Genomic DNA, 12,500 nt, shown 5'->3' with positions numbered 1-12,500 from the left:
TCAACAACGATTCAGTAACAACGTTCAAGTCAAACAAACGATAAGGTAACAACAGATATCAGCAACAACCGTACAAGGCAAACAACAGATCAAGTCAACAAACATATCAAGTAACAACAGATACAGTCAACAACGTATAGGTCAACAACGATATCAAGTCAACAACCGAACAAGGTCAACAACTATCAAGTCAACAACGACAAAGTAAAACCGAATAGCAACAACAATATCAAGTCAACACGATATAAGGTAAAAAAAAACATTCAAGGTCAAAAACAGATGGGTTCGAAAGGGGGGCGTGCAGGTATTGCGGGTAGGGTGGGTTAAATAGGTTGAGAGGATGAGGTGGTAAGTAATAAGTGGGTTGGGTTACGAGAGACGTTAGGGATAGTAAATTGAAAAGAAAAAAGGATAGAGACAAGGGAAAAGCATAAGAAGGGATTGAGAAAAGAAGGGATAGGGAAGAAGGAAAAGGAAAGAAGGGATAGAAAGGGAAAAGGAAAGAAAGGATAGAGAAGGAGGAAAAGGAAAGAAGGGATAGAGAAGAAGGAAAAGGAAAGAAGGAAAAGGAAAGAAGGGATAGGAAGAAGGAAAAGAAAGAAAGGGATAGAGAAAGAGAAAAGGAAGAAGGAAAAAGAAAGAAGGGATAGAGAAAAAAGCAAAAGGAAAGAAGAGATAGTGAAGAAGGAAAAGCAAAGAAGGAACAGAGAAGGAAAAGGAAAGGAGAAGAAGAAAGACCCTGCAGAACTCGGCGCGGCGAGGGCTGAGGACCGAAGCAGAGGCGATGCCCCACATTGGGTCTCAGTCTCCGTCCCCTACGCCCCCCCCCCCCCCCGAGCAAACAAGGGATAGGGGACAGGTAGGGTTGCGTTTGTTAGGCTGTGAGGATGGGCGTGAAGGAGGCTCCCATTTGGATGTCCTTTTTATGTTGATCTTTTAAATTATTTATGGGTCATCTGCTGCAGAATCAGTAACTCTTTTTTATTGGTTATATGTTGTAGAATATTTATCTATCTATCAATCCATCTATCTATATATATGTGTGTGCAAATGTATATATATATATATATATATATATATATATATATATATATATATATATATATATATATATATATATATAACACAACACACACACACACACACACACACACACACACACTATATATATATATATATATATATATATTATATATATACATATATATACATACATATACATAATACATACATACATATACATAATACATATATATATATATATATGTATATATATATATATATATATTTATTTATTTATTTATCTATTTATTCATTTATATATGCAGCCAATGCATGAGGCAGACATGAGTCGCACGGTCCTACCTCAACGCACTGCAGGACCGCCCGGTGCACGGCTGGAATGTCTACGACGATATACACGGGGGAGTCGAAGCGGCGGTACCTGGTGGGCGTGACAGAGCTGGACCTGGACGACGCCACGCCCCGCAGGTCCTCCCCGCCCGCCTGCAGGCTGGAGGGCAGGGCGGAGAGCGGGGCGTCGTCCGCGTTCCCCGCCAGCGTCGGGGGGAAGCGCGGGGGCGTGATGGGGGAGAGCGCGGGCGACCTGAGACGCGGCGAGGACAGGGAGTGGGGGGAGTAGGGGGAGCCGGGGGACAGGAAGGGCGAGCTGGGCCGCGGCGAGCCCTGGGACACGTGCGAGGACGCGGGCGACGCCAAGTTGTGCGGCGAGGTCACCCCCGGCGAGTGCAAGGGCGTGGACGAGGCGATGTTGTGGGCGGAGCGAGACGGCGACAGGTGCGGCGACAGGTGCGTGGTGGGCGACAGGTGCGGGCTCGGCGGTAGCGTCAGGTGCGTCGACAGCAGGCCGGTGTTGAAGTCGGCCCCGGTGGTGGTGGGCGAGCGGCCGATGGGCGTGGGGCGCGGTACCAGCAGCGTCGACATGCTCTCGAACGTGACCCGCGGCACGGAGCGCGAGCGCTGCCGGAAGGGGGGCGGGGTCTGCAGGTCCGGCGCGTCCATGAGCTCGTACGACGGTAGGTTCTGCAGCTGCCTCTGGAAGGCCACGATGTCCTCCTCGCAGGACGCCAGGTCGTTGCGCGACTGCGAGATGTTGGGCGTCGAGCCCGAGGAGTTGATCTGGTCGTGCACGGACTTGGACCTCTTCTTGTGCAAGCTCGAGAAGCGGAAGCTCCTCTTCTGGAAGATGGAGGGCGAGCTGGAGGGGGTCGTGCCCTTAGACGAGCTGCTGATGGAGTTGTGCGACTCGGCGGCCCGCAGGCGCGCGGGCAGCAGCTGCTGGAGCGTCACGCTGACGTCGGTGGTGCTGATGGCGGCCAGGGTGTCGCGAAGGCGCCTCCCTCCGGAGCCGGGCTGCGAGAGCGCGCTGCCGGGCGTCGACACCTTCCTGTGGTGGAGCTTGAGCTGCGCGTCCTCGCTGTTGGCGCGCGACGGCATGGCCGACACGCGCCGGAGGTCCTCCTGCGAGGCGGGCGACAGGGGCGGCTCCTCGGGGCAGGCCTCGGCGAAGTCGAGCGTGAGGTTGACCCTGCGCCTCTTGCGCAGCGTGGAGGCGTCGGTCTCCGAGGAGGAAGTGCGGGACCGCGCGCGCCACACCTCCGACGAGTGCGAGGTCCAGGACGAGCGCGACGTGCACGACTTCCACTTGGTGAGGTGGTGCATGGAGGTCAGGAGGCGGTGAAGGAGGAGGCGGAGGAAGATGACCGGGTGCAGGACGAGCGGCAGCCCCAGCATGAGGCAGGACAGCAGGCGGCGCCCCAGAGGCCCCTCCTCCTTTCCGGCGAGTCGCTTTCCGCCTCGAAACCCAACGCCTAGACCTGCAAGGGCGGCGCCGTTAGTGTCTGAACTCGCAATAGGGTTATTGGTGTCTGTAATGATACGGAATAAAGGTAAGAGTAAGATACGATTAATCATCCTTCATCATAATGTGAACCAACAAAAACGTCACTAGATAAATAAAGGAATATAATAATAATAATAATAATAATAACAATAATAATAATAATAAAAAACACCAATAGAGAGAGAGAGAGAGAAAGGGAGAAAAAAAAAACACAATTGTTTTGGAAACAGCTTTTGCCGACGTTCACAGTATTCTCAAAAACAGGAGCGCCTTTCCACTTCCCTCTGAAATTCCAGTAAACAACACACTAGCCCTTCCCCCTTTCTTTTCTGTTCTACTTCCTCTTTTCACTACACCCACCTCAGCTGTCCACAATGTCCCCCAATAACCAGGAATTTAAACGACTCCCTTTACGAACCGCTTAAAATCTCCACACTTTACCGACCAACCTCAGTCTAAGAATCCTACGCAATTCCATTGGATTTACTCGTATCCAATATCCATATTTAAATTCACTTTCAATTATTAATACTTAAGCCTTCTTTGACACAGCCAATGCTCCGGTTAACACCTTTCTAGGTTTTTTCCCCACCTAAAACCCTCAACTTAGCATATTTAATCCATAATGCTGAGTCTTTACCCATTATTCTAAAGCTCAACACTTTACCCACAGTTCTAAGACCTCAGTTTACCCACAGCTTTCAAGGTTTCAAATTCCTCCCCTAAAATTATGACTTTACCCACGATTTCAAGGCGTGATTACATTCTCTAAGAATAGTCACGTAATCCCCACTTCCAAGAATCCCTACTTACCCACAATTCTTTGATTTTACTCACAGGACTCCAAACTTTACCCATATTTCAAAAGGCTTTATCAAATATCCTCATTTGAATCATATATTTTAAGCCTTCACCCACATTTCTTGGGTTTCACACTTCCCCCACACTTACAAGGCTTTACCCACAATTCCAAGAATCCTTACCCACACTGCCAAGGCTCTACTTTACCCACAACCTTATCGCATTACCCAAACTTTACCCACATTTCAGATTTTACCCACATTTCTAAAACTTTATCGACTGTTCTAAAAATTCTTGCCCGCTTTCCCTTGACTTCAGACTTTACTCCTAATGCTGTTGAGTTGGAATTCCCCTTTCGCTTTTTTAACTAGCCCCGCCCACTACCCTCGGATTGTCTCTCTCTCTCTCTCTTTCATCTCCCTCCCTCCATCTCTCTCCCTCTCTCTTTATCTCCCTCGCTCCCCTCCCTCTCTCTCTCGTTTTTTCTCTTTCTCGTTTTTTCTCTCTCTCGTTTTTTCTCTCTCTTTCTCATTTTCTCTCCCTCTCTCCTTCCCTCAATCACTCCCTCCCTCTCTCTCCCTCCCTGCAAACAATAATGAAAATATACCTTAATAATAATATTTTTTTTGTATATATAAACCACACAACATAAATCATAAGATTATGCGATTTATGTTTTCATAATGTATATCAACATGCCTAATTTATTTCACATGATCAAAAGACAAAACAAAAAACATCGGGAGGCAGAAATATGATAAACATTTCTCCCCTTGAAGTTAATCTTAATAGACGATTTTCGTTCAAGGAATGGAGCCTTAAAAAAAAAAAGACAGCTGATCGCATCGACGGCAGACTTAAATGGCATAATTCGTCTATGCAATGATTAATATATGAATACAATTATGGCCATTTTACCTACACAGTAAGAATAATAAAATGCATAGTTCTCACATCACAAAGAGTTTTATATATTCATTGTTTTATACATTTGGTCCCTTTTAATCTATTTCCAAAATGGCGGACACAACAGACTTGCCAAAGGCTACATTCCTTAACGAAAATTAGGCGCCAGAAAAAAAAAAAAAAACGTTAAGCAAATGGATCGAGAACAAGATCCATGAAAAGGAAGAAAAAAAAGGAGAAAAAAAGATCACAAACTCTTATACAATCCCTCCCTCTTTGAAAAAAAAGGAAAAGAAAAGAAAAAAAAAATATATATTGAGAACTACACAGCTAAAGGAAGCGGAAGCATTGCTATATACAAGCACCCACGCATACGGGGAACCATACGCACGACACGCACGCACGCACGCACGCACGCACACGCACACACTTCATTCAAACAAACTCACATAACTCCCCCTCCCTCCCCCCCCATCCCCTCTCCATCCGCACAAACACATACCCATTTCCACATATACCACACACACACACACACACACACACACACACACACACACACACACACACACACACACACACACATACACATCCATACCCCCCCCCAAAAAAAAAAAAAAAAAAAAAAAAACACCCACATTACCCAATCATCACCCCCCCCCCCAATATTCACCCACCACATACCCCTTACCCACACACCCACATGCGTCTGCTCTCCTCATACCCTCCACCCACACATAGTATACCCCCTCCCACTCACAGCACCCCCCCCCCCCGCATCACACACGCACCAATCTCCTCAATTAACATTCACACTAATCTCCCTCTTCTCCAACATTCCTCTCCCCCAACACACACACACACACACACACACACACACACTCCTTTCCCTCTCTCCCTCTCTCATCTCCCTCCCCTCTCTCTTCCTCTCTTCCCCTCACACCTCCCTCCGTCACTTCTACTTCTCCTTCACCCCTCCCCCTCTCCCTCCCTCCTACCTCCCACCCCTCTAACCCCTCCACACACACACACACACACACACACACACACACACACACACACACACACACACACACACACACACACACACACAACCCTCCCACATCCCTTCCCCCCCTCACACACATCACCCCCCCCACCCACCCCCACACACACAACCCTCCCACCTCCCCTCTCACCCTTTCCCCACGCACAGAAACACACACATTACCCTCTCCCCACACACACAACCCTCACCCCCCCCTCTCCCCATCTCATCCCTTCCCCCTCCCCCACCCAAACACTCAGACACACACACCCACCCAGACACCCTCCCCCCCTCCATCACCCCACCCACCCAAACACCCCCTTTATCCACCCCCCCACCCCCCACATCCCTCCCCTCACCCACCCGTCCCCCTTACCCACCCAACCTCCCCACCCACCCACCCTCCTACACAGCCACCCCCCTCTCCCCCCCCTCCCTCACCCCTCCACCCCCTCCCTCTCCCCACTCACCCCCCTCCCTCACCCCCCACCCCCCACCCACCTCCACCCACCCCCACCCACCCAAACCCAAACCCACACACACACACACACAGCCACCATCGCCACGAGGCTCTAAGCAGCACGCCAGCAGCAGGAGAAGAAATTGAGGAGTGTAAACCTTAGGGGCCTGACCTCTCGCCGACTCAGGAGGTTCGCTGACCCAGTCCGCGGAGGTTGTGCTCGTCGGGGTTATGCCGGAGGTGTTCGTGCTCTGCGGGAGAGGAGGTTGGATGAGGTTAGATGAGGTTGGGTGAGGTTGGATAATATTAGATGAGGTTGGATGTGGTTAGATAAGGATGGATAAGGTGGGATGAGGGGAGACAAGGTTGGGATATGGTTGGATGAGGTTGGAGGTGGTTGGTATGAGGCTGGGTGAGGTTAGAATGAAGTTGGGTGAGGTTGGATGAGGTTAGAATGAAGTTGGGATAAGGTTGGATAAAATTGGATAAGGTTGGATAAGGTTGGATAAGGTTGGATAAGGGCTCGGGACCGGCACTGACTCCGGCTGGCTTGCCTTCCCGGTGGATAGGTTAGGATAAGGTAAGGTAGGGAAAATTAAAGTAAGGTAAGGTAGGGTGAGATAAGGCAAGATAAGGTAAGAGGAGAGAAGAGAAGGTAACGTAAGGTAAGGAAAGGTAAGATAAGGCAAGCTAAGAGAAGGTAAGGTAAAATAAGATAGGATAATCTCGAATATGATACGATTACATAACGTAAGGTAAAGTAAAGTAAGGTAAGGTAAGATAAGGCAAAATAACATAAAATAAGGTAAGATAAGATAAGGTAAAGTACAGTAAGGTAAGGTAATGTAAGGTAAGGTAAGATACGGCAAAATAACATAAAATAAGATAAGATAAGGTAAAGTAAAGTAAGGTAATGTAATGTAAGGTAAGATAAGACAGGATAAAACGATAAGATTATATAAGATAAGGCAAGGCAAGATAATGGAGTCTCGTGCCCAGCGGAGGAGAGAAAAAGAATAGGAGAGATAACACAGGAGAAGATAAGATAAGATAAAATGCCATAAAGATAAGATATAAGAAATGGAGGATGTAAGTAAAGAATATAAAGAAAATATTGCTCGTGCTCTGAAATATACGAAAAATACGATCACTTGGAAGATGAAAATAAAGAATATTTAAAAAAATTGGCTTGGAAACAAAATAGAAATAAAAAAAAGTCTAGAGATAAGACAGAATAAAAGGGAGATGAAAATAAAGACGAAAAAAAGAGCTCGAGCTCTAAAAAAGGAAAAAGAAAAATTATATGTATAGAGCTTTTGTATATAAGTATGTACACTGATCATTTCCATTCCGAAAAATGTAGAAAAAATTCATGAGTGAAAATGAGAATCTTCGCGGCTCAAGAAATACATTTGACCAATTTCGACTAGATCTTCGTCAGAAAAAAATGTTTTAAAAAGACAATATAGAAGGTGGTTAAGTACATCTGTTCCGTGAAGATATTCATTCTCATTCATACCTTTTTTTTCTACATAGGCGGTATGTAGGGGGCCTCTCTGTCTATCTGCATAGGTTATAGGACTATAGGTGGTTTATCTATCTGTATTTAGGTATTTAGGTGTTTGGAGTATCTCTGTATAGGTATAGAGGTATATGGGCGCTCGTGCTCTAATAAAATCAGGTCCTATTTCTAAATAATGAGATGCAATGATATGATAAAAGAGGGGGGAAATATATTCAGATATATTAGAGAATTTTCTATACAAAGTATAGTTGCTGGGTGTATTTATATCCATCTAATTATATATATATGGATAAAATTCAGGTATATGATACATTATGTATAGATTCACAGACTTTGGTGAATGGTAAAACACTCTACCGTGTTCACACTAAGGTAGAAAAATCCACAATTCACAAACGAGATTAACTAAAAAAAAAAATGAGACAACAGTTTCGTTGTCCTTCTGGATTTGAACTTCAGGTCTGAAGAGGAAAGGAAGAAGAAGGAATATAAATAAAAGAGAGGTGAAGAGAAGTGGTCAACGCATGACAGGTCTCCCACTGATAGCAGAAAAGGGCGTTGTTGTCGACTCTCCTGTATTTCAACTTCAGATTTCAACTTCAGGTCTGATAGCTACTGGGTGGACAAGCCAGCCCAAGCCAGTGCCGGTCCGAAACCCGGGTAAATAGCGAAGGCTAGCTTCAGGAAGGGCATCCGGCCACTAAAAAAAAGATATCTCCCAGAACCTGATCATAGCGAATGGGACATGTGAAATGGAACAAAGCTACAGCAAATAGAAAGAATTTCAGAAGAACGAATGAAAGTGGGAGAGAGAGGAGAGAAGAAAAGTGGCCCCAACGCAGGGCAGGTCTCCCACTGACAGCAGAAGAGGGCGCTGTTGTTATGCCTCCTGTATATATCGTGTTTATGCTGAGTCACGCTTAGTGTGAATAACACCTGTCTATTACCTGTCACAGGAGACACGAGCGTAGCCTTTAATAAATATCACTTGTGCATTGTTTTTTTTTTTCTAACATGATAAAGAAAGAATGATAAAGAAAGAATGTATGATAAAGAGTGGAAAAGGATATACGGAATACATAAAGTAAGGGGAGCGGCCACTGAGTGATGGGATAAATAGATTGGTAGATAGACGATAGCCAGATAAATAGGTAGATAGAAGAGAGAGAAAAAAAATAAGACTTTGCAGATTGCCTCATGCAGAAAAATGAAGCAGCCATGTTTATCAAAAAGATGAATGAATAAATAAGTGAAAGATAAATAGATACCACGAATAAATAGATAAATAAATAAAAGAAGGAAAAAAAACGAATATATGATAGAAAAAGTAAATAAATGACTGAAAAAAGTGAAAAAAATGCTGAAAAAAAGACTAAATGACTGAAAAACGTGAATAAACAAATAAATCAGTAAATAAGTAAGTAGATAAGAAAAGACAGAGAAGGGCCGGACACAGAGGGGGACGCAAGCAAGACCAGCTGAGCGTAGGCGTGGGCGGAAAATACACAATAAAAGAGTGCATGGGGAGAGGATGCGATAAAATAACGATCGAAAAATGCAAAAGAGAATTAGAATGAGGGAAAAAAGGACGGCGAAAAATAGTGAGGATAATCTAAAAGCGATCAGAGGGGAAAGGGGCGAGAGGGAGAGGAGACAAAATGACAATAAAAGGGGTGCGAAGAGGAATGGAGAAGGTAAGGGAGAGTGACTATAAAGGGAAATGGGAGAGAATGTAGATAATGGAGGAAATATTAGCTAATGGGAAAATAATGTATAATATTGAGATAAAAAAAATCTAATATTGGACAAAGGGGAAAATATGAGATGGTGAAAATGATTAAATTATGAGGTAACGTGGAAAAGAAAGAACGTAAAAAAAAAAAAAAAAAAAAAAAAAAAAAAAAAAAAAAAAAAAAAAAAAAAAAAAAAAAAAATATATATATATATATATATATATATATATAATTGAGAAAATAATGGGATATGGCAAAACGGTGAACGTATGAGGCAACAGAGAAAATACGAGAGCAAAATGGAGGCAACATGAAAGCGGAAACAAGTTGAATGAAAAGAGGAAGAAAAAACAGGTTAAAACACGATAAAAATAAAACAAAAAGAGAAAAGAACAAAACAAAAAGCAACAACAATACAGACATATAAACCGAAAAAAAAAAAAAAAAAAAAAAAAAAAAAAAAAAAAAAAAAATATATATATATATATATATATATATATATATATATATATATATATATATATATATATATATATATATATATATATATACATACACACACAGAAAGAGAAGGAGAGGAAAGAAGGGAAAAGAGAGAGGAGAAGAGAGGAAGTAAGGAAGGAAAGAAGAGAGGACAGGAAAATGGAGGAAACACAGAGAAACGAAGATGAAGAAGGAATGAAAACAACAAGAAAAGATGAAGATAACGCAAAACACAACAGACTTAATCCTTATTTTCTGATATATCTTAACATATATATATATATATATATATATATATATATATATATATATATATATATATATATATATATATGTATATATATGTATATGTACATGTATATAAATGTGTGTGTGTGCTTTATCCTGTGTGACATAATATCTGTTAAGTAACATATATTTGTAATTTGTGCTTAATATCTATCTATCATTAGTTGGCCAATATCTATCTATTAAAAAGAACAAACAGACCCCCCCCCCACCTCACATCAACTATAAACTCACCTCTAAAGTAAAAAAAAAAAAAAAAAAAAAAAAAAAAAAAAAACTCACCTCTAAAGAAAGAAGAAGAAGAAGAAGAAGAAGAAGAAGAAGAAGAAGAAAAGAAAGAAAGGCCTCACCTCGAGAGTCCTGAGCGTGTGCAGGACCATCCCCTCGACGGACATCCCGAGGACCTTCTTCTCCTGCGACGAGACGATCGGGGGCGGCGCCGACGTCATCATGATGTAGTCATCCTCCGAGCTCTCTCCCAGGGGCGTCGGGGGCGGTGCTTCGTCTGTAGGGGGGCGTGGCGTGGCGTCGAGGGGCGTGGCGTGGCGTCGAGGGGCGTGGCGTGGCGTCGAGGGGCGGGGCAGAAGATCAAACGGAGGACGAGGATGAAAAGTAGAATTAGACGAAGAAATGAGAGAGAGTGAGGGTGAAAATGGGAATTTAAGTATTGTGTGTATTTTGTGTATTCAACTGTGGTTATTTTCACGGCAGATTTGGGTCAAAAAGTACACTATTGGCCAAGGGAGAAATTGTGTTCGAGTGGCTCTATCTATTCTTAAAGATGGTAAGTAAAATAAATAACAATTATAACGACGATAAGAACAACAGCCATAAAAAATAACAAGAAAAAACAACAACAACAACAACAACAACGATAATAACAATGAAAACATTTTATGCCTCAGTTGACACGTTGAAAGCTAAATGATCCTGTAAAATGAATTCTTTCGACAGTGTAAACATGAATATAATTTCAGTATGGATTTTAATTCAGTTTCTCTGACACAGAAAGAAAGAAACCAAAAAAGTAAAGTGAAACGCGACCTACCCGAAAATACGTTGCAGACCAGTTTCAACTTAACAACGCAATCGTTGCGTGCAATCTTACCAACCCCCCCAATCTTTCATCCTCCAAATCAACAAGTTAAAACACTCACCACTCAAGCCAAACCCGGCGCACACCTTAAACCCAAGAAATAAACCCCCACGGTCATTTTACCCAACATTCCCAAACCACTTTCGCATTTCGTCCACCAGATGGCCGGCCAAGCAAGCCTCGTTTCCCCAGTGTACCCAACCTACTCGTCGCGGAAAGGATGATCACGTCGAGCGCTGTTCCCGGAAACGAATTGATATATATCTCCTTCCACACCGAGACGTCAGCGTCAGATATGAAGCGAGGACAGATAGCGTTAATAATCCGAGGTAACGCGAGGTAATCAAGGCGTAAGGACGAAGAGGCCTACATGAAAAAATAAAGAAAAAAACTAATCTTCTACAACGCACCCCATTCGCGTGTGATTCATAAAAGGGAAGCCGAGGAGGAACGCACGTGTAATATAGACGATTCATTCATGCTGTTTGGGGAATCGTCAATAAGCCTCACGTTAGACGCTACTGCGTTAATAAGACGACATCGTGCTGTAATATGAGAGGAAAGAGCGAGCAGATGAGTAAGAAAAGAGGAGCAGAGAGAGAGAGAGAGGGAGAGAGAGAGAGAGAGAGAGAGAGAGAGAGAGAGAGAGAGAGAGAGAGGAAAGAGGAGAGAGAGAGAGAGAGAGAGAGAGAGGAGAGAGAGAGAGAGAGAGAGAGAGAGAGAGAGAGAGAGAGAGAGAGAGGAGGGAGGGAGGGAGGGAGGAAGGGAGGGAGGGAGAGAAAGAGGAAGAGAAAGAATCAGAGAAGGAAAGAGAAAGAGAGAGAAAGAAAGAGAGAGAGAAAGAAAGAGAAAGAAAGAGAGAGAGAGAGAGAGAGAGAGAGAGAGAGAGAGAGAGAGAGAGAGAAGAGTAGGACGAAGAGTAGAAAGAAAAGGAGAGAGGAAATAAAAATAGAGCGAAAGAGTACAAGAGGGAAAAAGGAAAAGGAAAGAGAAAATGAGAGAAAAAAAAAAACGAAAGAAGATGAAAAAAATAAAAGGAAGGAAAAGAAAGAACAAAAGAGAAAAGAAAAGAAAGAAATATGAAGAAAGGAAAGAGAAAGAGAAAGAAAGTGAGAAGAAAGAATGAAAAAAAAAGAAATGTAGAAAAAAAGAAGATAAAGAGAGAGAAAAAGCAAAAAAATCGATAAAAGAATGACAGAAAGAGAAAAGAAGAGACGAAGAAGAAAAACGTGGTAAAGAGAGGGAAAGAGAATTAAAAAAAAAACAGATAAAGAGAGAGAGAGAAAGAGAATTAGACAAAAACAGATGAAGAGAGAGAAAA

General features: G+C 43.2%; 1 protein-coding gene across 1 annotated transcript in view; it reads right to left on the bottom strand.

The window, feature by feature from the left end:
• Positions 1–12,500, bottom strand: part of LOC119596724 — an 83,183-nt gene that overhangs the window by 4,455 nt on the left and 66,228 nt on the right. The window contains exons 10-12 of the mRNA XM_037946051.1: positions 10,434–10,588; positions 6,227–6,305; positions 1,366–2,837 (exon numbers count right to left, since the gene is read on the bottom strand). Coding sequence (XP_037801979.1) covers positions 1,366–2,837; positions 6,227–6,305; positions 10,434–10,588 — 1,706 coding nt within the window. The remainder of the gene's footprint in view (positions 1–1,365; positions 2,838–6,226; positions 6,306–10,433; positions 10,589–12,500) is intronic.

Source organism: Penaeus monodon, chromosome 38 (genome assembly GCF_015228065.2).
Source record: "Penaeus monodon isolate SGIC_2016 chromosome 38, NSTDA_Pmon_1, whole genome shotgun sequence".
Taxonomy (NCBI): Eukaryota; Metazoa; Arthropoda; class Malacostraca; order Decapoda; family Penaeidae; genus Penaeus; species Penaeus monodon.
This window is presented reverse-complemented; position numbering and strand designations above follow the sequence as displayed.